The following is a 25523-nucleotide window of genomic DNA, read 5'->3' on the forward strand; positions in this document are numbered from 1 at the left end:
CTCGAAAGGGCAAAGCTAGGTCACACGGATGAGAAAACACTTATTCTGAAAGAATGTTGTTCTTAGTAGTTTCAGAAACATCATTGTACAGTGATCATGGGGAAAATTAAAAATCCTGTTTGGCTTCCTTCCTCTTATCTTGGTTTCAGTTTTGGTTTTATTGTGAATTATGTGGGAGAAGGGGTTGTCTTCTCAGCCTGGGAAAGTTCTAAAGAACTTTTAAAATCTTTTTATTTTTAAATTTCTAATAGAAAGAAAAAAGCTACAAGAGGAATACATTGCACATTGTATATATTTACCCTACATCTATCACGTGCTAACATCTTACCACATCACGGCCTGTTCCCCTGAGTGTCTCAGTGTGTGTCTCCTGAGGAAAAGGATTTTTTTGATATGACTCCCAGATGAAGATCACTCTTGGGGGACTGAGTGATGCTATAACACTACTACCAAATGCACAGTGCATATCCAATCTTTGCCAATTGTCCCCAAAATGCCAGGGCCACAGCAGCCTTTAGTTCCCATCTTTTAAATCTCCTTTCAACTAGGGCGGTCCCTCAGCCTTGTCCTTCACGACACCAACACTACAGAAAGAGGTGCCCAGCTGTTTAGCAGGTGTCCCTCAATTAAGGTTCATCTGAAATTTTCTCCTTGCAAATTTTCTCCTCAGTGAAGCTTTTTCTGCAGGAGGGCCACAGAGGCCATGTTGTGTCCTTCTCAGCACAACCTTTTGCTACGTGGGGATCGGTCCCGACAGGCGGGTGCCTGTTGCTGGATGGAGCCCGCCCCACTGCCTGGATCTGCCGGCGCCGGGGGTGGACTACAACTCCCAGAAGGGCCCGCGCTCTTCGCGGCCGCCGTCGGGGTCACTGGGCGCCGTCGTGTCACGTGACCACCGCCCGGGTCACATGGCTGCGGCGCGGGTCACGAGAACAAACACGGCCTCTGCGCTTCCCGGCCGGTCCTCAGCGGCGGGACATGGCCAACGTCTCCAAGAAGGTGTCGTGGTCTGGCCGCGACCTGGACGATGACGAGGCGGCGCCGCTGCTGCGAAGGGCGGCGCGGCCCGGGGCGTCGGCCGGGGAGGCCACGCCGCTGCTGAACGGGGCCGGGCCAGCGGCCGCCCGCGCAGTGAGTCCGGGGAGAGGCGGGCCGGGTTGGGTCTGCGCCGCGGTCACCCATGCCAGTAGCCGGCCTTGCGGGGATGCGGCGAATCTGTGCTCAGGCAGAGCCCTTGGCAGAGGCAGGAGCCGGCCCAGGGCCCCGCTTGGCAAACGGCAGGGCGGGCTCGGACCTGTGCCCCGGGGTTCTGGAGCCTTGGGAGAAGGTCGGCCCAGTGACCAGCGGGGTCTAGGAGCCGGCCCATTACCCTTGGCGTTTATGAGCCTGGGAGTGCCCACTCACAAGCTGCTGTCGTGTCCTCCACGGCACGAAGCTAATTTATTTCCTCACGGTTTATTCCAAAGTGGATTTAAAGGGAAGGCAGGTGGTCTTTTGCTCCGGTGACCTTTTTCTTTTTTTGTTTTTCCCAAGACTGTGATAAATACATGAGCAACTATTTTTGTTGGGTCGTTTTTTGAACCCCCAGGGGATTTTAAAGAATTTAGGTCGCAGAGTCTGCTTTTGCAGTGAGAATAACTGAGGGACTGCTTTACAGGGAGTGGTACAGGTCTTTGGGCGATCTTAGTAACGACCAGTATGTGCTTTCAGTTTCCCTTAGTAGTTCCTTTAAATTGAAGTGTGCAACCAGACACAGGAAGGCAGGTCAGAGTGGTTGAAGTGTGCTGTGCATCTCAGTGCTGCAGTTTGTTATCTTAAGTGAATTTTCATGTGTTGTGTTAGTCTTGAGTTAATGAATTTCTTTTGTTGGTGGCTTGATCCTACTCTGTTTTGTGATTATTTCATTTTCCTTTTCCTATTCCAGATCTGTCCTTTAAACACTTGTGTAGTGTTTAAACGTGAAGAAAGACCCAAACATCTGGCTCTGTCTCTAGAACTTATATTTAGATTTCTCCAGTCCCTGGGAAATACAGCAGACACTGAAAGTCAAAGTCTGCTCTTTGAGTGGAATCTTCTGCTGAGGTGCTGAGGTGCTTTCTGTGTCTGCATGACAAGTGACTTGAAGGGGCTGCTGATTTGCAGGGGTGGGGATATGGATGGTTTGTTATTTTCTTCTCGAAACGTTTCTTTTTTCGTCTTTAAGGGAAAGTAATCTGAAGCTTACAAAATAGAAGTATGAGCCTGACCTTAAGGATTGACAGATAAAAAGATGGTAAACTTTGAGGCTGAATTTGGGTTGATTTCAGAACTGAATGTGCTTGGGGTTTCCCACTTCTCTTTGCAAATAGATAGAGGAGTTGGCTTTTTTTGAAAGAGCCTGTTGATCTCATTCCTTAAAACTCATTCCCTTAAAAAGATCTTTGCAAGCCTTTTTGTGTGCTCATTTGTATTTAATAACAACTGATTAGCTGGTCGAACAATTTAAAAAGTAACTTACTGTTTATCTATCATGTGCCCGGCTGCATGCAGTTTGCCAGGAACACAGAAGTGCATGATGGATCTTCCTTCCTGCTAGCTCCAGGCTTGTGGAAAAACAGGCCCTGTGTTCCTGAGGGCGGTGTGGGGGCCCTAAGGGCAGGGGAGGTCCCATTTGGGTCCAGTCTGAAGAAGTGCAAGCTCCTCAGGCAGGTATATAGATGGGAAAAGATAAAGCGGGTGTGTATTAGGGAAGTGAGTGGCAGTGGGGAGTGGAGGCGGGGAAGAGAGCTGGGTTGCTGGCTTTGAATTTGGCTTGATCTTGTGGAGAATCCTGCAGGAAGCTGGAGAATCCAGCCTTTAAGGATCCTTAGACCTCCTTGTGCAAACTGGTTGGAAAGGGGAGATGAGGGGCTTGGGCGCTCGGAGCTTCGCTCTGGGCTAGCAGAGGCAAGTTCCTCAGCCTCCTGTGTCTCAGGTTCCTCCTCTGGAAAAACGCTCATACACAACCAGCACAGTGCCTGTCACAAGGTAGTAAACGTTAGTCACTCTCAGTGGTGTTAAAAACAGCAGCAGGGAAGTGTTTGTCTTTGGGGGTGCTATTGACAGTGTGACTGCACTGCAGCCAACTGAGCCTGGCTTTCTTGGGGGAGGGTCTGCCCTGGAGCTGCGTGCTGGGGCCCTAGTGTTCTGCAAACTGCGCCTTGTAAGCTACTCTCAGTCCAGGGTCATTTGCACCAAAATGACAACCGAGGCCAACAACCACCCTGTGGCAGTGTTTTGGTGAGCTGGACACAGAGCTTGTCCTGCCACCTCCCGGCCCCTTGGGATTGGTTGCAGGGTGTCCAGAGGGTGAGGGTCAGCCTCATGAGGTATTTGCTCTGGGCCGAGTGTGGTGGCCCGGCTGCCCTGACACGCGACTCTGTGACAGGGCCTGCCCTGGTCAGGCTGAACATGGGGGTCGGCCTGAGCTCAGCCTCCATCCATCCGGAGCTAGGCCATTCAGAGCCATCTGTGGATTGCTGTTCCCTATCTCTGGCCCTCAGCGTGTCATGCCTGAGTGTGGAGTGTGGGCCGGTCATCCAGAGAATTGCTGTGCATCCGGCCCTGGGACAGGGAGAGGGTGAGGTCAGCCCACAAATCACGGTCATGTATGTGGGAAGTGGAGCATTTTGAGAACTGACAGAGGGAAATCTGAGCCGGAAACAGGTGCTCCAGGGGTGGGGGTGGGTGTTTGCAGTATTTGTAATACAGGTCGTTTCTGGGACCTCCGCTTCGGGAAGCTCTGTTTGAGACACCCAGAGGGGTGGGACCCCCCAGGTTAGTGTTTACAATCAGTCCTGGGGTCTTGCTACTCTAGGAACTGTGGTGTCCTGCCCTGGTGACCCAGAGCCACAGACCATAGTCTGAGAGTGCGGCCGGGGCAGCAGTGGTGGTGCAGGGAAGCTTCAGGGGCCTGTCACCCGCCATCCCCACTGGCCTCCTGAGCTCTGCTCAATGTAAGGGAGCGCCCTGTCTTTCTCCCAGGTGGCTCCCAGCACCAGGGGCAGCCCCTCCAGGAAGTCCCTCTGCCTCAGTGTCCTTCTGCTGTCCTCCCTCCTCTCCATCTACCCTCAGGCCCACTTCATAGAGTCCAGGCCGGCCACCTCAGCTCCCTCCCCCTAGGGCTCTCTGAATCTGTCTCCCTCAGGCCTTTAGTAGCCCTGTCCAGGGCCAATGTTGGTGGCTCAGAGTCTGGGGAGGCAGGAGAGGCTGCAGGCACAGCCAGACTGTGCAGCGAGCTGAGGGCCAGGGTGGGCTCAGACCTAGTCAGAGGGTCCTGGGAGGCGTCCCGGGCAGAGGTTGCAGTGCTCAGGATACAGGTGGCAGCAGGGGGGCTGTTACCACTTATCCTCCCAACCCCCACGGGGCCCAGGCCTCTCCCTGGGGCTCTGTCATCGTCCTCTTAGTCTTTGTCACTGTTTACACTTACGTGGGCAGCTTGGTTTTTCTCATCATTAGCCCCTGGCTGTGGAAGCTCTGTGTCCTCGTGCCAGATGTAGGGCCTGGAGATGTTAGAATGCAGAGCAGCAGAGAGGGCAGATAGCCTTTAAAATTGTTGTAAAACTTAATTGTAAGAGTATTTAGCACTATTTACCATCTTAACCATGTCTAAGTGTATAGCTCAGTGGCACTAAGCACATTCACATGGTTGTGTGACCATCACCACATCCATCTACAGACCTTTTTCATCTTCCCTAACTGAAACTTTGTCCCCATTAAACACTAACTCTCCACCCCACCTCCCAGCTCCTGGCAGATGCCGTTCTTTTTTCTGTCTCTATGAATTTGACATCTCACAGAAGTAGAATCATACAGTATTTGTCTTTTTGTGACTGGCTTCTTTCTCTTAGTATAACGTCCTCTGGGTTCTTCCATGTGTGGCATGTGACAGGATTTCCTTCCTTTTTAAGGCACAATAATACTCCATTGTATGGATGGACCACATCAAGTTTATACATTCATCTGTGGTTGGGCAGTTGAGTTGCTTCCACCCACTGGCTGTCATGAATAATGTGGCTGTGCTCATGGGTGTACAAGTCACTCTTTGAGACCCTGCTTGCAGTTCATTTGGGTAAATAACCCAGAGGTGGAATTGCTGGATCACAAGGTAGTTCTGTGTTTAGTTTTTGAGGAACCGCCAGACTTTTCCGCAGTGGCTATGCCCCTTTACATTCCAGCAGCCAGGCACAAGGTTCCGGTTCCTGCACATCCTTGCCCACACTTGCTATTCTGTTTTTGGGTCCTTACCATTCCTCACAGGTATGAGGTGGTAGCTGGTTGTGGTTTTGATCCGCGTGTCCCTGATGTTGAGTGACGGTGAACACGTTTCTGTGTGTTGTTTGGCTGTTTGTATATATTCTTTGGAGAAATGTTCATTCAAGTCCTTTGTCCGTTTTTTAATTGTCTGATTTTTTGTTGTTGGTTTGTAGGAGTCCTTTACAGATTCTAGATATTAACCTCTTTTCAGATCTTCGATACGTAATATTTTCTCCTGTTCTATAGTATGTAGTTCTTTTCCATTCTGTTCATTGTTTCCTTTGAGGTACAGAAGTTCTTCAGTTTGCTGTAGTCCTATTTGCATATAAACTCTTTGGATGGTTAAATAATTCTGGATTCACAGGAAATTGAAACGACCCCCCAGAGAGGGCCTGTGTGCCTTCCCCCAGTTTCGCGGGGTGGTTCCTTCTTCCTTCACGATGGTACAGTGCCCAAACCAGGCATTGATGTTGGCCCAATGCCTGTGTGTAGCGCTCCGCCCTTGTGTCATGAGTGTAGATGCGTGTGAGCATGTCCATCAGTGCCTTGTCCTGCCTCATAGAGTCTCCCTGCCCCCAGTCTATTCTCAGCCCAAATGTCTGACCTTTTAAGCACGTTGGGTCACTGGAAAGGCTCAGTAGGAAACCTTTCCTTTCTTTCCAAAGCATGGAGATAACCTCTAGGCTGTTGTGCATATCAGTAGGTTAAGGAACTACCAGTATTTGACTTGCGTTTAAGAAAAGAGAAACACACAGCACCCAATAAATTGCTGAACTTAAACAGTAAATGGCTTTTTTCATCAGAAAAGATGTTTCCTAAGAGATGCCTGTAAAGTTCAGAAAAGAGACGAATTAAAAAACGTGAAGGCACTGGAGGAGGGAGAGGGTCCGCCCGAGGCAGCCTGGGGTGGCCAGGGCTTTGCCCCTCCCCTGCACATCGCACACTGCCAGGTCCAAAGCGGAGCTCTCTGGGCTGCAGACTGCATGCCCGCCTGGCATCCTCCCTGCTGTAGACCTGTCGTTACCTGAGCGAGCTGAGTCCTCACCATCTGGACTGTCCTGCCTGCCTCTACCCAGGCCGTGTGCACGGTCCCAGCCTGGCCCTTTGGAGACAGTTCAGGTGCCAAAGGAACTGCTTTAGGGAGGCAGACTTGGTGTGGTGGGAATGATTGCCGGGTGCAGTCGATCAGTGAAGAATGAAATAAAAATGGCCAGACTGCCTTTTTCTTGTGGCCTCCTTCCGTCGGGTCGGATTGCAGAAGGGTTTTTCTATCCTCTTTCACAATCCGACTTTCAGTTCTGCCTCTGGAGGTGTCCCCGGAAGGGCATTCCGTGTGCTATGGTCAGGCTGGCGGCCAGCACACCCTTCCTGACGACACACGCCTGTCTGGGGAGCAGAGGCTGCAGCCAGCTCTGGGCCGCCTCCTGGTTTGAGTTCTCTCTAGAACCGGATCCTTTCTGGGCCAGCAGACCAGGCACTGCTGCCCAGGCTTGGAGCCGGGGCCCGCCCTGTCTTTCTCATCAGCCTCAGCAGCTTGGGGGCATCACCAGTTGTTTTTAAGAGAGAAGACAGCTGTTTCTGTCATCAGCTACCTGTCATACCGATGACGGTGACGGGATATACGTAAAGTGCAGTCGTGCAGGCGGAGCAGGATGATGGCCAAGTGAACGTGCGCCTCACAAGTTACCACCTGTTATGGGGTGCACAGTGGCCCCCTGGAAGATCTCTCCATGTCTAACCCTGCAACCAGTGTGGGGGGCCTCATGTGGAAGGAAGGCCTTTGCAGCTGCAGTCCAGTTAGGATGTGATCAGGCTGGTGTCCTCGTGGGAGAGGGGAGTCACACACACACGGGAGGCTGGTGGTGACAGAGGCAGAGATTGGAGGGATGCAACCACAAGCCAAGGAGTGCTGAGGATGGCCAGTGCCCATCAGAAGCTGGAAGAGGCAGGGAAGATCCTCTCCCATGACCCTGAGAGGGACCACTGCCTGTTGACACCTTGATTTTGGGCTTGAGGCCTCCAGAGCTGAAAGAGAGTATGTTTCTCCTATTTTAAGCCCCTTAAACAGTGTGTTTGGGTACAGCAGCCCCAGGAGACTCAGACACACCCCCCAGCAGAGTCAGCCAGTATCCCCGAAGCCCCCTCGTGTGTCCCTGCCCCTCCCCATAGCAGTCAGCCATCAGTGACCACTGGTAGCAGCAGAGGTGAGTGTTGCTGACTTTAAACTTCCTGTGTTGGAGGCACAGTGTGCCCTGGGCTCGTGCTCCTCTGGGCTGCAGTGTGGCAGGCGCAGCAGTGGCAGCCGGATGAGATGCAGGGCGCCCAGCTGCACCTGCAGCTCAGAGGAGCACGGGGTCATGTTTCTGTACAGTATGTTCCATGCAGCATTTGGACCTACTCATGCCACAGCGTGACTTCTGGTTTCTCTGAATCACAAATGTGAGCGACCTGTGTTTCCTACTCCTGGCCTCCACTGTGCCTAGGCAAAGGAATGAGAAGTCACACACCTGGGTGTTTGTCTTCTGTGGTTGACCTGCCCCAGGGGAGGAGGTGCCTTTGACTGTGCGTCTGGGGGGCCAGCCTGGAGGCCAGTGACAGGTCCCCACCTGGCAGAGCCACTCGGTCTCATAATGGAGACACACAGAGAAAGGACTTGAAAAGACTTGGAGGAGGGGAAACAGGAAGGCTTCTAAAGGAGGGGCCCTGGACCACCATGGTTTTCTAAGCCAGGGAGGGAAGGAGGCCAGGAGGACACGGGCGTGGTCGTCCCACAGCCCTGGGTTCTGGCTGGTGTCTTCTTTCCAGTCTCTGAAGGGCCCTAGAAGAGGGGAGGGCAGGGCCTCATCGGGTACGGAAGGCCTGGGCTTCCCCTCTGGAGGCTGGACTTCTCAGTGACAGACTTTGGGTCTTGGCAGCGAGCCTGGAGTCTGGCACTGGCCCTGCTGGAATCCCCCACACAGCAGGTGTGGGTCTGTGCTCCCACAGCAGGGCAGGCAAGGCCAGGACATTGGTGGGGGGATGTGCATGGTGCAGAGTGGCCCCATAGCTAAGTGGCCCGTGATCTCTCTTCTGCTTCTAGTCGCCCCATTCGGCATTTTTCCGGATTGGACAGATGAGCACCTTGGAGCTGGACGATGAGCTTCTGGACCCCGTAAGTGGTGGTCATTCCCTGTCCCTGTGGCTCCCATGTGTGCTGGCCTGGGGAGGTCAGGCCACTTCTGTGGAGCTGCAGCCAGCAGGGGACAGACAGTAGACACCAAACAAAAGGAGGGCAGACAGTGGTTCTGTGCCGAGCTCAGGGACAGACGTGGACTGCAGAGCCTGGGCCACCAGGAAAGGCTGCTCTGGGGGGCTTCGTTCCCTGAGGCTGAGCCCAATGAGCAGAGGTGGGGGGGTGCCTGTCTGGCAGGGAACGTTGAGCGAGCTATGCACAGGTGGGGGCAGGTGGGAGCCCCAGGTGGCCTGGAGGGGGCATCTCAGGCTGGTGGGCCCTGGGACATGAGTAGTGTCCCCCTTTTCCTGCCCCTGCACGGGGGCTGAGCTGTCCTGCAGCTGCCAGGGGAGCATTTCGTGAACTCCCCACCCTGCCCCCACCCCCCGCCCCGGACTCAATGTTTGACCACCTCCTTAAGGGTATCTTGTAGTCCCGATTTGCGTTTCCCTGCTGCTTCTGCTGCTGGGCATCCTTTGTGTGCCCATGGCCATCTCTGTCGTCCGTATCTTCTCCGGAGAAACGTCTCTTCAGACCCCGTGCACATTTTTCAGTTGGCTGCTTGTGTTTCTGTAATTGAGCTGTGAGAATTCTTTCTGTGTTCTAGATGCAGATCGCTCATCAGATACTTGATTTGCAGAAGCTTTTTCCTGGCCCATGGGTGGTCTCCTCACTTTCTGCCTGTGTCCTTTGAGGCACGAAAGCTTTTAATTTTGACGAAGTCCATTTGTTCTATATTTTTTCTTTTGCTGCTTGTGCTTTTGGAGTTATATTTAAGAAACTACTGCCTAATCTGAGGTCACTTCTGTCTTTTCCTGTAAGAGTTCTACAGTTTAGATCTTTGTGGTTCGTTTTCACTAATTTCTCATGTAGTGTAAGACAAGGGTCCAACCTCATTCTTTTGCATGTGGAGACCCAGTTTTCCCAGCATCATTTCTTAAAAAGACGACTCATTCCCTCTTGAGTTGTCTTGGCACCATTGTCGATGGGCAGTTGCCGTAAATGTTACGGGTTTATTTCTGGGCTTCGAGTTGTCTTCCATTGACCTCTCAGTCTGTCCTTGTACCTGGGCCACTCTATCTTGATGACTGTAGCTTTTGGTAAGTTTTGAAAGTGGAAAGTTTGAGTTGTCCAGCCTCGTTCTTCTTTCTCAAGATGGTTTTGGCTATTTGAGATCCCAGACCCCTTGCGTGTTTCCACGTGGAATTTAGGCTCAGCTTGTCAATTTCCTCAGTCCCCGCCAGCTGGAGTTTAGGTAGGGGTGGCATCAAATCTTCATATCCAGTCTTCCAGTCCATTCGTACAGGACAGCTTTCTATTTACTGAGGTCTTTAATTTCTTACAACAACGTGTTGTAATTCTCAGCATATAAGCCTTTCACTGCTTTTGTAAAACATATTTTAGAAATAAGTTTATTTTATGTATCTTATTTTTTGTGGTATTATAAACAGAGTTTTCTTATTTTCACTGAGGGTTCTTCATTGCAGGTGCATAGAAATACGTTTGATTTTTGGGTCCTGGTCTCGTATCCTTCAGTCTCACTGAATCTGTTGTCAATTCTGATTGTTTGTAATGCACTTCAGGGGATTTTCTACAAGACCATGCCATCTGCAAAGAAGATCTTGTTTCACTTCTTCCTGTGCAGTCTGTGTGCTACTCACTTATTTCTCCTGCCTGATTGTCCTGGTAGCACATCCAGGACAGAGCTGAGTGGAAATGTCCTGGCTTTGTTCCTGATCTTGGAGAAAAAGCTTCAGTCAGTTGTTCACCACTGAGCATGATGTTGCCTGGGGTTTTTCTGTCTTGATCAGGCTGAGGAAGGTCCCTCTCTTCCTGGTTTATTGAGTATTTTTATCATGAAGGAATGAATTTTGTCAGATGCTCTTTGTGTGTCTCTTGAGGTGTTCTTGTGGATTTTGTGCTTTATTCTACTGAAACAGCTTCGAACCGTTTTTACTTTCACTCCAATTAATCCTCTGATTGTCCAGAGACCACCTGAGTGTCCCACACACATCACTTCATTTTGACGCTAACTGCCTGGCGTCAGCACAGACCCCGCAGGCTGAGGGCTCAGTCCAACAGACCCCCTACCTCAGACACCAGTCATAAGTCCAGGTCATCAACTGTGCTTCTGACCCACCAGCTGTAAATTGGGTTCCCGCGACCCCCTCCTCAGGGTACCAGAATGGCTCATAGAACTCAGGGAAACACTTTGCTTTGTAAAGGACCCATGACGTGGGAACAGCCAGATGGAAGAGATGCACTGGGCAGGGATTGGAAGGGGTGCAGAGCCCCCACGCCCTCCCCGGGAGCTGCCCTCCCCACACCTGCACATGTTCACAGCCGGAAGCTCCCTGAACCCCTTCATGTTGGGTTTGTATGGTGACTTCAGTACACAGGCACGACTAATTAAATCCCCGGCCGTTGGTGATTAGCTGGGTCTCCAGCCCTCTCATCCTGCTTTGGTCTTGGCCCCCAGCCCAGCCCTCTCATAGCACAGACCCGCTCATCACCCAGAGATGCCAGGTTCAGGGGGCTGGGGGGAGTTAGGAGCTGGTGCTGGAACCTGGGACGTAGACCACAGACAGCTTACATTAATCAATTTTTTATGTCACCCCACCTTACATGCCTGGGAAGTGTGTGGTGCAGTGGCCCAGACCCTGATCCACCCTGTCTCATGGAGGGTTTTGTATCTGTGTTCATTAGGGGTGTGTGTGTGGTTTCCTGCCTTGTGTCCTGGTCTGGCTTTGGTGTCAGAAGAGTACATGCCTTGGGGATGGCACAAGCCCCACCCTGCATTTTGCTTCCTTCTTGCCTGTGCGGGGTTATCAGCTCTGCCTTTTCCTCCCACAGGAGATGGACCCCCCTCACCCTTTCCCCAAGGAGATCCCACACAATGAGAAGCTGCTGTCCCTCAAGTATGAGGTGAGCCCCCTGCTCCATGCCCTGCCCTTCCCCACCGCACCTGCCCTGAGCCTGCGGGTGGAGGTCAGTCACTGGTGTGTCTCTGCTGTCCTGGTCTGCAGAGCTTGGACTATGACAACAGTGAGAACCAGCTGTTCCTGGAGGAGGAGAGACGGATCAACCACACGGTGAGCCTGGGCTAACCGCCGGCTGGCGTGCACCTGGCTCCACTGCTCAACCTGGGCGCAGCAGTGCAACCCTGCCTCCCCCTCTTCACCCCCTGGTGCCCAGCACAGGGAAGGGTGTGTGTGTGTCACTTTCGCATCGCTGAGAGGACTGTTCTTTGTAGCGTTAGCATCTGAGTACGACTTGGCTGGGAAGGACCATCCCCCCGCCAGTGCCCTACTGTCTCTGAGACGTTGATGGGGCTGCTCTTCCTGGACTCGGGGCCCGAGGACAACAGTGTGTGGTGGGGGTCACCAGAGCAGCTGTGTGGGACGTCTCACAACCGCGCCCGCTTGTGACGGGTTCCCCTCTGCCCCCTCAGGCCTTCCGGACAGTGGAGATCAAACGCTGGGTCATCTGTGCCATGATTGGCATCCTTACGGGCCTCGTGGCCTGCTTCATTGACATCGTGGTGGAGAAGCTGGCTGGCCTCAAGTACAGGGTTGTCAAGGACAGTATCCTTTATTTGGTCACCTGAGTGAGCGGACTAATGGGAGGAGTCTCTGACCCCAGCAGTCTGCTGTCCTTGACGGGGTGTAACTGAGTGGGGGCTGCATGTCTGTGGGGGATGGGCTATAAGGTGTCCCTGAGACCAGTAGGTGCTCCATTGTGGAGGGGCACCCAGGGTGATGCTGTATGGTCCTTGATGATCCCAGATATTGACAAGTTCACAGAGAAGGGTGGGCTGTCCTTCTCCCTCCTGCTGTGGGCCACTCTGAACTCTGCGTTTGTGCTCCTGGGCTCGGTGATCGTGGCCTTTATAGAGGTAGGTGGGCATCCCTCCAGCTCACCCCTCCACAGTGTCTGCCCATGAGACTCATGGGTTAGACTCTGGTGGAATCCGATGTCCGGTGTCAAGCAGTTCAGCCAAAACAACACTCCTGGGCTCTGCCACACAAGCCCACGCCCACCCCAGGCAGCAGGGACCAGGGCAGCACCCAGCAGCCCCTGTCTGGGGGGTGCTCCAGATGTGTGGGTCCGACCCGCCTGGGGTGCTCCTTCTTTCCTCCCTTCCTGTATCTGCCACTTTCTTTGCTCCTCCTTGGTTGTGGGGCATTGGAAGGAAGAAGGGGCAGTGTCCAGAGCTTCTGTCTGGGGTGCAGTGCAGTGGGCCCCAAGTATATGTTGCGTTCTGCCCCTCAGTGTGTGTGACGTGGACCTCTTGTCATCCTGCCCCAGGGGACACTGGGCCATCTTCATCTCTGCCCCCTCTCCTGCTCCCTACAGAGTTTGCTCCCCTCAGGGTCGCTCTGCAGGTGGGTGGAGAGAGGCGAGAAGCCCCTTACCCGGCTGCCCGTCCCGTCCCCTCTCCTGTCTGGGCTTCATGGGGCATGCCTTCCTGGGCCTTCTTGGCTCAGTGCTGGCCCCTCTACTCATAGCCGGTCGCCGCTGGCAGCGGGATCCCCCAGATCAAGTGCTTCCTCAATGGGGTGAAGATCCCCCACGTGGTCCGGCTCAAGGTGAGGTGCGTGGCGGCCCCGCCGGGAGTTCAGGCTCAGCCCAGGGGGCCGCCTTGCTGGGTTAGAAGGATCTCGATTGTCCACCTGTGCCTCCAAAACTCAGCCAGGCCCTTGCCGTTTGCCGCTGACGAGCTTGCATGCAGATGTGCTGAAGGGTGTTGTGTGACCTTTCTTTGGAAAGTGGTGAAACTGTCTCATACGTTTTGAATGATACAAAAACACTTAAAAGGTGCGTCTGTTATGATTGTGGTTGCGTAGACGTGTTTTGAGTTTCACATGGTAGTTAATATTTCAGAATGAGAGTAGCTGCGTGGGAATGGCGAGTTTTTCCCTTGTTTCGGAACTTTCTTTAGTCTTGTTGTACATGATTTTCTGGGCACCAGTCAGGTTTCCTCCCACTTCCAGGTGTGCAGTCGGCGTGCCTTGGCCTGGTGTTTGCTGGAGGCCTCTTTCCTGCCCCTGTCCAGGGAGGAGGTGCTTCTAGGAGCATGGCAGGTGGTCCACTCAGGGAGAGGGCTGTGCTCAGTGCCCTGCAGCCAAAGAGTGGGGCCGGCCTCAGTGGCTGGGAGCTCAACGTCCACTCCAGGTGGGCAGGTGGCACCAGTGCCCCAGGAGGGCACCAGGTGGAGGAACTCGGAGCATGCAGGTCTCCTTTGTGTCCACCACCACGTGGCACGGAAGGTCCGAGGAGGCGAGAAGGCAGGAGAGCACAAGCCCACCCCCGGGACCCCCACTGCGGGTGCTCGTACCCGCTCGGCGGCTCAGTGGTTAGGGTCCCCCATGTGTTCAGTCTGTGGCTCAGGTTCTCAGATCGTGTGTGCCCTTTAATCAGACTTGGGATGTCATCTTTTGTGTTCCAGACTCTGGTGATCAAAGTGTCCGGCGTGATCCTGTCCGTGGTGGGAGGACTGGCTGTGGGGAAGGTAACGGAGCACGTGCGCTGCCCTGGCCTGTGTCCCTCTGCGCCCACGGGGCCTGGGCTGGTTTTTTCTGGAGCTGCGCCATCTGAGTGCCGCTGTCTCATGCCTTCTAGGAGGGGCCAATGATCCACTCCGGCTCCGTGATTGCTGCTGGGATTTCCCAGGGGAGGTCAACATCACTAAAGCGAGATTTCAAGGTGGGTCCTCACTATGCCGCCCATGTTCAGGGTGAGGGCGCGACTGCCCCCACGGCTGGGCCCCCACCCCTCCTGCAGTCTTGCCTTCGCCTCTGAGGGTCCCCAGTGTCTTGTCTGGAGTGTTGAGGTCTTGGTGCTCTGTGTGGGTGTGTGTTTCTGTGTGGAAATGGCCCGTAGCTCTAAGCAGTAACGTGTGACCTGGAGGGGAGGTCAGAAAGGACACAGGTGTGGGCTCCAGGTGCTCAGTTCTGTGTACGTCGTGCACAAACCACGGAGTTTAGTAATTGCTATGAATAGTGGTTTTCTCTGTTTGTGGGTACGCAAGGAAACTCTCTGTGATTTGTTCTCTTCAGTTCTACAGTCCGTGACCCCCCTCAGCTGATGGGTGGTTAGTCCAGAGACACCCCTCCCCTCTCCCCTCCCCTCCTCACCTCTGGGCCCGTCTTCTCCCTTCCTGAGAGAGGTACCCTGGGAGGCGCTGGCTACCACCTCTCTTTCCATCTGTTCTGGCTCAGATCTTCGAGTACTTCCGCAGAGACACAGAGAAGCGGGACTTTGTCTCGGCAGGAGCTGCGGCCGGAGTGTCTGCTGCGTTTGGGGCCCCTGTGGGTGAGGAGGGCAGCCTTGCCTGGTCTGAGAGCTCTGTGACAGCCTGTGCTGGGGGAGCCAGGCAGTCCCTGCCATATGAAGGGTTGATCTTGCGTTTGTGGACTGAGTGTTGGGTTAGGGTATGGGGTAAGCCTCCCAAGAGGCCTGGATGGCTGTCTCTGCTGTGGGCTTGGTGCCCCAGAGTCCAGGGTGTGGGTAGCAGTGAGTGAGGGACTGCCTGTGGCCTGGTCGGGTGCTTCAGTGCTGGGCTGCTGGCTGTTCCAGGTGGGGTCCTGTTCAGCTTGGAGGAGGGTGCGTCCTTCTGGAACCAGTTCCTGACATGGAGAATTGTAAGTGCCTGGAACGGCCACTTTTCTGGGGTCGGGCAGCCCCGATGCTGGGCCTCCATGGTCGGGTGGACACCTGGCTCTCGGACTGCACCTGAACCTCCCATCGGCTGGGTCCCTGAGCTGTTGGCCTGGTTCTCCTTCATCCTTATCAGGATCCTGGGACCTCCGCCCCCAGCTCAGCCAGCAAGGCTCTGGCCTGCCTTCCCTCAGCCTTTGGAGGGTCCAGGTGCCTCCCAGATGACAGGAGACAGATGGCCCTGGTGCTACAGTCCTCCCAGTCCTGTCCTCCTGACTCCATCCTTCCAGTCCTGTCCTCCCAGTTCTATCCTCCCAGCCCTGTCCTCCCGGCTCTGGGCTTGGCCACTGTGCCCACTGCCACAGCCCTGACGGTGCATGTTTCTCTCTACCTGCAGTTTTTTGCTTCCATGATTTCCACCTTCACCCTGAATTTCGTCCTAAGCATTTACCACGGAAATGTGTGGGACCTGTCCAGCCCTGGCCTCATCAACTTTGGAAGATTTGACACCGAGGTAACCCGCTACATCACCCACCTCACTCTCTGGTTCTTTCTCTGAGAGGGGCCAAGGCCGTTTTTACTCAAGGTTCAGCCTAAGGATTGAGGCTTCTGGGATGTTCTAGCTCTTAGCTGTGGGATAGAGCCCTTGTTTGTGAGCCCCGAGGCTGGAGATGCTCCAGGAAGGCGTGCATCGGAGCTGGCCGCCAGGGTGGGGCACCCATCAGCCAGCAACCGCTTCAGAGCCACCTCAGGGCCGCAGACTGTTGGACAGCAACACCAAGACTGGCGGCCGGACTCCTGCAGCAGCTTCTGGAAGGCGAGCGAGTGCTGGTGGCGTGTCGGGGGATGCTTGGGCCTCGCACTGCCATTGGTGGGATGCTGCGCACAGGGAACCATTCTGGGGGACAGTTCTCACCCATGGACTCGGGACTCTTGGGTGGCCTGGCTTAGGAGCTTCTCTCCCTTAATTGTGTCCCGCTTACTCCTCCTTTGGCAAAAGCTCAGGTCATACCCCTGCTCAGGGGGAAGCAGGTGAGAGCCTCCAGATAAAGCAGGGCTCCGAGCGCCTTCTGGCACAGCCACGGGAGTAGGAGGGCAGTCTGCTGGGATGCCCGGCTTTTACTCCGGCTTTTCTCCTGCAGGACCTGTAGGAAAGTGCCAGGTTCCCATGCAGGTGGGCCATGTCCTGTACAGTGCCTGGTCCAGAGTCTGAATATGAATAGGAGGGGCTGGTGACAGTTTTCTTAACAGGATGCCCGCTCTCTCCCTGTCTGTGCAGACGATGGTGTACACGATCCACGAGATCCCCATCTTCATTGCCATGGGTGTGCTGGGTAAGGGCGGCTTCGCGCACGACAGCACCAGACAGTGGGGACCAGGCCTGACCCAGCTCCAAAGGCCCCCATTCCTGCCTGCCGTCCCATGGCCAGTGGGGAGGGAGTCCAGCCCTCGGGACCAGAGCTCTACTTCTGGTTGATGAAAGCCCCTCAGGAAGTAGCTGGGCCTGGGCAGTGTTCCTTTCTCTGTGAAAACCTGTGGGAGACAAGCCCTCTGCCCGTTAGGTGTTTCCACACTGTCCCCTCCTGTCTCCTGGGCAGCCTCCTCCTCTCTTCCCCAAGTCCTGAATATGCAGCTTCTTCCTCGTCCCAGGTGGTGTCCTTGGAGCCGTGTTCAACGCTTTGAATTACTGGCTGACGATGTTTCGAATCAGGTGAGAAACCTGCTTTGGGGACTGAGTTGACAGGTGTGACCACATGGGGTGTCTGGCAGTTGTGGGCCCTGCGCCCTCAGGTTGGGTGGAAGCCACACGCTAAACAGATTGTTCTGTGGTGGTGTGTGTGTGAGGGGACAGACCAGCAGGGCCGGGGGCCAGGTGGGGCCTGGAGGGCAGCCCCCTGGCAGGAAAGGCACAGCCATGGATCTGGCATAGCCCTGCGTTGAGGGTCTTCTGGGCGTCTCTCAGCCCTCAGGGCCCTGGGCCTGGGCATGTCGGGGTCGACACAGGTCCTTCTGTTGGTGGAGAGCCATTATTGGAGCTGGTTTTCTGAAACCTGCGGGGCGGGTCTCGGTCTCCTTCCTTCTTGTCTTCTTTTGCCAAGTTAAAATGCTCTCGGGGAGCACCTGGAAGATAACTGGAGAGTGTTCGGGTGTCTGGGCGGATTGCTGATTAAACGTGCTGTGTCACTCTCCTGATCGGGGTCCTGGATGGCTCTCCTGAGTCGCAGGCTCTGGATGCCCTGGCCGCTGCCCTAGCCATCCCGCAACCCGGTCCACCCTGGCTGTTTGCTCTAGGTACATCCACCGGCCCTGCCTCCAGGTGATCGAGGCCATGCTGGTGGCCGCTGTCACGGCCACAGTCGCCTTCGTGCTGATTTACTCTTCCCGGGATTGTCAGCCCCTGCAGGGGAGCTCTGTGTCCTATCCCCTCCAGGTAGGCAGCCAGGGACGGGGGCTGGGTTAGGGCAGGGTGGGCCTTCCCAGGGGCCCTTGCTTCCTCTCTCCGTGGGGCTGCTGGCTCAGCCCAGCTCCAGGCATGAGCAGGCGTCATGCAGGCTGGGGTCTTGGCCCAGTCCTCCTGGAGCAGTGGCCTCACAGGCTCTGCAGGAGGACTGCAGAGGTGAAGCTTGCATGGGCCCGCAGGGGCAGCTGTGCACACGAGCTCACTGTGGCAGGATTCACTGCAGCCCTGGTGCCCAGCATCGACGAACAGTCGCATAATGGATCCACTCAGCTCCAGGGAGGGTCGGCGCACTGACATGGGCTCCTGCATGGCTGCACCTTGACAACATGCTGAGTGAAGGAAGCTGGGCAGCAGGGACCACACATGTGGGAAACGTCCAGAATGGGGCACACCCACAGAGAAAAACAGATTGCTAGTTGCTGGGGGTGGGGAGTAAGGACTGATGGGCCCGTGTCAGGTGTGGATCTGGGGCCCTGGATGGCTCTGGCAGGGTCGTGGGGTTGACACATGAGGCTTTGCTTGGAGCCCCTGCTCTGGGTCAAGGCCTTGAGGGGCTCACAGTTTTGCCCAGCCTGGGGGTCCCTGGGCCTGTGGCACATGAGCTCTGTGAGCAGCTGCTCCAAGTGTGAGCTCTGGGGTCCACATGTGCCCAGGGACAGACTTGCTGTCCAGCCCAGGTATACTGCTGACCAGCCCCTACAGGGCTGGACATGCCTCTGAAGCCCTTGCCGTTCCTGAGCCTGTCTCTTGGGTCCTGTGTACCCTCTGAGACAGTGGCCTGACCCTGCCTGCTGTGAGGTTGGTACTTAATGCTGTCCAGGCCGAGGTTGCCCCATCCCAACTGGCCTGTCTTCTCTCCTGACCTCGCAGCTCTTCTGTGCCGATGGCGAGTACAACTCAATGGCCGCAGCCTTCTTCAACACCCCGGAGAAGAGCGTGGTCAGCCTTTTCCACGACCCCCCAGGTGAGTGCCTGTGCTCTGCGCTCTGTGCTGTTGGCCTCATGTCCCCACTTGGGCCCATCCCTTCTGGCCTCGTCTGCAGCCAACACACAGGCACTGGGCCCAGGCCTGGCTGACACCTTCTGGCCAAGTGTCCACTGTGGGCAGAGGTCACTGCCTTGCTGCAGGGCTAGGGTGCACCGGAGCGCAGGGGCTGGCAGCCCAGTGTGGGCTGGTGGCCAGTACCTGGGAGGGGCCGGCTAGGCTCCCCACGCTGTCTCCTTCCCTTCCTGGAGGGTGGCCACTGGGGCCATCTCATCTCCCTAGATGAGTTTTCCTTCTGGATGCTGCTTGCAGGGGTCACTTTCGGTCAGAAAGCAGCCTGATGACTCAAAACACCAACGCTGAGGCCTCACCTAGCCACACATTCTTAATGAAAAACAGGCTCTGGACGCAGACCTGTCTCACTGCCAGAGGGGGGCCTGCTGTGTGCACCCCCGAGGGCTGAGCAGGCTGCTCTGTGACGTGTTCGCCCTTCCTGTCTGCCGGCTGTCTACCTTGTCTCTAGTTGCTTCCTGCTTCAAACATCACCATTGGGAACTGCTGGCATGTGGGGGGGGGCACAAGTTTATGAAACTGAACAGAAAGGCTTTTAAATGTGGGCAAAGCGAAGCCCTTTCTAAAGCACTGAGCAGGGCCCTGTGGGCGTCACCAGGCCTGAGCGTGCTGATTCCGGGGTTCCTTGACATCTCACATCTGGAGTTGCCAGGTGTGGGATGGTGGCTGTGGCCTCCCTCCTGCACTCACTGACCCCCGGTGGTCTGCCCAGACCTCGGCAAGCAGCTTTCCTCAGCCCAGGTCAACACCCTGCTGGTGGCCTTGGACCTCGCCTGCCCCAGCCCCCTCTCTGCCCCACCTGCAGGGCGGCTGGGCACCCACCTCTGAGGGCTGGGTCCCCAGGACCCCGTACACTGGCCTCTGAGGATGGGGAGATTCTGGGGGTTGGGGTGTGGCCAGGCAGCCCTTCTCAGGGTTGAGTCTACGTGGCAGGCCCTGGCCAGCGCCCTTTCCGCAGGCTCCTACAACCCCATGACGCTTGGCCTCTTCACCCTGGTCTACTTCTTCCTGGCCTGCTGGACCTACGGGCTCACGGTGTCGGCCGGTGTCTTCATCCCGTCCTTGCTCATCGGGGCCGCCTGGGGCCGGCTGTTCGGCATCTCCCTCTCCTACATCACAGGGGCCGCAGTGAGTGGGGGTCTGTGGGGATGAAGCCGGGCTCAGTCGAGGCCACCATGGATGAGAGCAGGGCTCGTGTGTGTGACCAACAGGAAGGGTGCATGGGTGATGAAGAGAACACGGTACGAAAGGATGCAGGCAGGTGCGGGAGTCCGGCCCTGGAAGGTGCAAGGCCCAGACCTTGGGGCCCCAGCACTGCCTCCTGGCCCTCCTCCTCTATCCTGCCTCCATGGGCAGCTTGGTTTTTATTCTGTGAATTTCTCATTTTTATGTTAGTCGTTCAAATGAGACCTAAAACCCCATAAGAGGGGCACATTGAGCCTCCCCTCACCTGTCTCCAGGTCGCGCGCATCCCAGGTTCCCTTCCAGATGTGATTTTGTGGGCTTTTTAATTGAGATGTGGTTCACATACCGTAACATCCATCATTCTGAAAGCGTACAGTTTGGTGTTTCCTCATACATTCGGGGTTGTGTAATCATCACCGCCAGGATGTTGCAGAACATTCTCATCACCCGCAAAGAAACATGTTCTCGTTAAGCGGTCACGTCCGTGTCGCCGCCTCAGCTCTTGGTGGCTACTAATCTGCTTTCCACCTCCTTGGGTTTGCCTGTTCTGGTGGTTGGAGATACGTCAAATCACGCTAAGTGGCCTTTTGTGTTTGGCTTCTGTCACTGAGCTTCATGTTTTCAGGGGTCACCTGTGTTGCAGCGCAAGTCGGATTTTTGCTTCTTTTTATGCTTCCTTGTGTGGTGCAGGCCTTATGCCCAGAAGCTGGTCACTGCACACACACGGTGCGGCCGGCCTTCCCCCTGGACACCTGTAGCCCTTCCCTCCAGGCCATGTGCCCTACTGTCTTACCTGCCGAGTTCTGCAGCGCCCGCACACGGCAGAGCTCACTCAGTGCATCCCTGAGCCAGGCACAGCTAGGGTATTTCCAGACTCAGGTGGTGCTACTGCACACTGTTTTTTTGTGTAAAGTATTAAGATTCCCTCCTGGGCCCATGTGGCTTCCACTGGCATCAGTACATTCTAATGGGTTTGGGTAAGGGACTGCTACACCCCCCAACACCTTCTCTGTCTTCCCCACAGATCTGGGCAGACCCCGGCAAGTATGCCCTGATGGGAGCGGCTGCCCAGCTGGGTGAGTGCTGGCTGCCATGGGTGGGGCAGGGTCACCATCCCCACCTGGTGCCGCCTGGAGGGATGGTCCACAGGGGTGAATGGACAGGACTGGGCTGTTCAGGGGACACGGGAGGGACTGATGGAGTAGCCTTCAGAGGCTCATGACCCCCAACCCTCCCCACTTCCCGCCTGGGCAGGTGGGATCGTGAGGATGACGCTGAGCCTGACGGTCATCATGATGGAGGCCACCAGCAACGTGACCTACGGCTTCCCCATCATGCTGGTGCTGATGACCGCCAAGATCGTAGGGGACGTCTTCATTGAGGTCTGGCCAGTGGGGAGAGGCCCGCCTGTCCCCACTGTCGCTTGGCAGCCTCCTCCCCATGCCCCCAGCCTTGGCGCCTGAGGCTGAGGGGACTGGGGGATCTGCAGCCACAATGAGGGGTGGGGAGAGCTTGGAAGCTGTCCCCCAGGCAGCCTCTGGCATCAGCACGCCCACCCTCTCCCCAGGGCCTGTATGACATGCACATCCAGCTGCAGAGTGTGCCCTTCCTGCACTGGGAAGCCCCGGTCACCTCGCACTCGCTCACTGCCAGGTACCCTGAAGAAGGCCTGCAGGCTGGAGCTCCCTCCCCACACTCAGGGTGGGGTGTGAGGGATGCCGGACACTCCTGGGAGGTCTGGTGAGGGCTGCCTGGAGCAGGACTTCAGCCCAGGACTGGTTTTCCCAGGGCAGCTCCTGGGAGGGTCTAGGCTCCCAGCGCCTTGTCTTCAGGCTCCCTTCTCCCAGCCGTTTCTGTCTGTTGGGCTTTGACTGCTGTGAAGAGACTGTTTGGGAAGCCCCCCACGGCCGCGTGGGTCACGGCCTGGTTTTTTCCGCAGGGAGGTGATGAGCACACCGGTCACCTGCCTGCGGAGGAGGGAGAAGGTGGGTGTCATCGTGGACGTGCTGAGCAACACGATGTCCAACCACAACGGCTTCCCCGTGGTGGAGGCCGCCGATGACACCCAGGTACTGGCCTCACTGCAGGCTGCCTGCAGGGCAGGAGGGGACTGGGGCTCATGGTCTCTCCTCGTCACCTGAACTGTCAGGTTGAGCAGGGCTGGGAAGCGTGGTTCCCGTAAATATGGAAACCCTGCTTTGGGGTTCATGAGAGAATTCTGGTCACGTGGCTGCGAAGGCGTGGGTCCCAGTGAGCGCTGTCCCCTGGTTGGGTTATTGATGCATCCACATGTCTTGCAGTCACACCCCAAACTGCACCACCAGCTGAGGAGTCGCTGGGATTTTGTCGGGAGGTCCTGACAGAATGTGCATCCCACTTGCCGTGGTGCTTCTGTTGTCTGGGTCGAGTCTCATCAGGTCCTGGGTCTGTTTCTCATTCTCAGCATACTTGACTCTCAGCACCTCATCCCTACTCAGCGGTTCTGTTGCTTCTCCCAGGCGTTCAGGGATAAGTGAGCTCGTGCAGGTGAAACGCCTGTGGCCTGGTCTGTAGGTGGTGACCAGCATCGCCGGGGAACCTGGCCGGAGCTCCCAGGCCTCCTGGTGCTGCTGCCTGGGCCCGCTACCCACCCAGCAGGAAGGGTGCGAGGCCCCCTACAGACACCAGCGTCTTTCTCTCTTCCGCAGCCAGCCCGGCTCCAGGGCTTAATCCTGCGCTCTCAGCTGATCGTCCTGCTGAAGCACAAAGTAGGGCATCAGGTGGCGGGAGACGCCTGGTGGGGTGTTGAGGCTCTGAGGCGCCGCCACCTGCTGCCCGCCGCCTGCCGCCCTCTGCCCACAGGTGTTCGTGGAACGGTCCAATGTGGGCCTGGTGCGGCGGCGGCTGAGACTGAAGGATTTTCGTGACGCCTACCCACGCTTCCCCCCGATCCAGTCCATCCACGTGTCCCAGGACGAGCGGGAGTGCACCATGGACCTCTCCGAGTTCATGAACCCCTCCCCCTACACAGTGCCCCAGGTGCCTGCTTGGGCTGCAGGGGGGCTGTGGGGGGCTGTGGGGGAAGTTCTTTCAGAGCACGAGTATGGGGGGTGGCGGGGTGTGCAGAGTAGGACATTCCAGGCCAAATCAAGACAGGGCCTCCGGTGTGGAGGAGAGGTAGTGGTTCACTTTGTACCATTCTGGCACCAGTGGGCCGTGTGAGGGTGGCGGCAGGTCCTGCCTCTGCTCCAGTCTTGGTGGGTTGGGGCTGGCAGTGAGCTGAGGCTGTCCCCATATTGCAGGAGGCGTCCCTCCCGCGGGTGTTCAAGCTGTTCCGAGCCCTGGGCCTCAGGCACCTGGTGGTGGTGGACAACCGCAATCAGGTGAGTGCCATGGGTGGGGCATCCGCCAGCAGGGGTTGTGTTCCTGGCTCGCCTACTGCTTAGGCCCACATGCCTACTCCTGGGTCTCCCTTCTGGCTGTGCTACCCCCAAAACATAGGGCAGGGGTGTCCACAGAGGCAGGGGCTGCTAGACCAGTGACCTGGCTTTGCTTCCACAGGTGGTCGGGCTGGTGACCAGGAAGGACCTGGCCAGATACCGGCTTGGGAAGGGGGGCCTGGAGGAGCTCTCTCTGGCCCAGACGTGAGATCCAGCCCTGGCACTTCCCCCGGAACCCCCACCTCATTCCCCAGGCAGCATGGATCCAGACCCTGGGGACATCCTGGCCAGCGTGTGACTCTTGTGGGCTCTTTGTTTGCATTCTCACCCCCATTTCCTCACCTCCTGTCTCAGCCCCTCAGTTTTCACGCGCCAGCCCCCTGTTCCCTGATCTCTGGGGAGCATTTTGTGCAACTCTCCCTGAGAGCTTGTGCGTGCTCATGCGTGTGTCTGTGTGCGTGTGATTATGTGCCTAACAGCTGGTTAGCTGAGCCCTGTGGGTCCAAATGCTGCAGCCCCCAGGACGGAGCCATTGCTGCTTCTGTGCCCCCTGTCATCCTGGGGGCCAGTGCAGAAGGACTGCACCCTGAGCACTGGCAGCTCGATGTCTGGGCAACTTCAGGCTGTACTAGAGGCCTTGGATCTTGTTCTCAGCCCTCAGCTCAGTCTGCAGCCATGAGGTTTTGGGTCTGAGCAGAGAGAGACCCAAGCTGGACGCAGGGAGGCGAGGGCTTAGGGGAGCAGGACTGCCCTGGAGAGCAGACCCCAGAGCTGGACTCCTAGACTCGACACATATCCCCCCTGGGCCACACCCCACTCGGTGCTGTGGACCTGGACCCAGAATCCACCTCTGCCTCTGTCACTGAGCCTGTGTGGATGGCACGGGGATGGTGGATCTCTTCAGTATGTGGGGGCCCCCATGAGCCTCCGAGGATCCCTGGCATGAGCCAGTGTTCTGGAGCAGCTCTGCTTCCAGGGTTGGGGCAGGTGAGTTCTGGGATGGGCTGGTGAGCCCAGAGCAGAACCATGCCTGTCCTGGGCTGGGCAGGCCAGATATGGGATCCTGTATCCCCAGTGCCCCACCAGACTTTTTTTCTAAAGTGACTCACCCCCTCCCCCGCCCACTTCTGTAATGAGGAACATGTGTGCTGTTGTGGGTTGGCAGGTGCTGCACTTCAGTTTTAGCCCGTTTCAAGGGGGTGGGGACCTTGAAAGGCTGCTCTCTTCCTGGTGGGGGAGCCCTCTGGGGAATGTAGGGGTCCAAGTATGGGTGTCTGAATGGGAGAAATAAACAAACTGTACACAGACTGCTGGTGCCAGCTTCCTCTTTCCCACTCGGTATGGACCATGGTCCAGCATCCTGAGATTCACAGGCACTCTGGGGGTGGGGTGACCCAGAACGGGACTCTCCTTTCTGTGCATTGCAGATGGGCAGTGACCCAGGGTGGATGCCCCTTGGGGGAAGAGGGGACACAGGTGATAGGCTCAGAGACCTTAAGTGGGAAAGAACCAGGGGCCTCCCCATGTCCCACAGGAGGGGGGCCCCCAGCCACCATCCTCATGCAGATGTCTGGTCTGATCGCTCTTGGGAGTCCCACAGAGCCCTTGGGGAAGGCTCTGTTTTCTTCCTACTGTGTCCTCACCCACCCTCCCTGCCCCAAGCTTGGGTACACCCAGGACATCAGCACCCAGCTCCGAAGCTGCCTTGTACCCGACACGCTGAGCTCCAAGGTGTGTGGTGTTGCTGCCTACAGGCATCGAGCTCCCCAGGCGAGTGGTTGCCTTTGGGCTGTTCACTGTGTCACAGGGAAGCCCCTCCAGCCCTCGTGAGTGGCCAACAGTGCAGAGAGAGTGGACCACCTGGGCCAGGTGAGGGCCCTGTATCCTCACTGACTGCACACGTGACATGGCCCACACCCCACCCAGGCTCCAGGACGAGGTGTGAGGAGAGTACGTGCTGTCTCCGCAGCCTGTGTTGATTTGTGTTGATGTGACGGTGCCTAAGTTACACCAGATCAAATAAAACGGACTATTAGGATAAAGCCCACCGTCTCTTCTCACTTTCTCACTGTGGCTATGAGGGAAGCTGGAGTCACGGGGGCAGCCGCTCTGCAGGGTCTCTTGTAGGCCCCGTCCTGTGGTCCTCTGTGTCCTCAAGGCCTCGGGGGTGGGACTGGCTGTGTTCGGTTGGTCTGGGCCTCCCCACCACTCCCACCCAGGCCAGGCCAGGGGCTCCTGACTCTGTCTCAGGCCAGC

At 56.5% G+C, this 25523-nt stretch overlaps 1 protein-coding gene across 4 annotated transcripts; it reads left to right on the top strand.

Moving 5' to 3' along the window:
- Positions 1-893: 893 nt before the first annotated feature.
- CLCN7 (chloride voltage-gated channel 7) lies at positions 894-24574 on the top strand. Of its 4 annotated transcripts, XM_074346605.1 has the most exons (26): positions 993-1131; positions 1925-2082; positions 8354-8425; positions 11339-11410; positions 11512-11577; positions 11937-12069; positions 12271-12380; positions 12994-13074; positions 13935-13997; positions 14108-14191; positions 14707-14800; positions 15065-15129; positions 15543-15659; positions 16425-16479; positions 16796-16856; positions 17438-17576; positions 18477-18570; positions 19622-19791; positions 20873-20924; positions 21103-21230; positions 21416-21501; positions 21788-21917; positions 22536-22595; positions 22690-22866; positions 23130-23210; positions 23389-24574. In XM_074346605.1, the coding sequence occupies exons 3-26, from the start codon at positions 8387-8389 to the stop codon at positions 23473-23475; spliced, it is 2244 nt and encodes a 747-aa protein (XP_074202706.1). In that variant the 5' UTR covers positions 993-1131; positions 1925-2082; positions 8354-8386; the 3' UTR covers positions 23476-24574. The 4 variants fall into 4 exon arrangements, with proteins under 4 accessions (XP_074202703.1, XP_074202705.1, XP_074202704.1 ...); XM_074346602.1 differs by lacking the exon at positions 1925-2082 and having other exon boundaries at positions 894-1131; XM_074346604.1 differs by lacking the exons at positions 1925-2082; positions 12994-13074 and having other exon boundaries at positions 894-1131.
- The last annotated feature ends 949 nt before the right edge of the window (positions 24575-25523 follow it).

This window comes from Camelus bactrianus, chromosome 18, assembly GCF_048773025.1.
Source record: "Camelus bactrianus isolate YW-2024 breed Bactrian camel chromosome 18, ASM4877302v1, whole genome shotgun sequence".
NCBI lineage: Eukaryota > Metazoa > Chordata > Mammalia > Artiodactyla > Camelidae > Camelus > Camelus bactrianus.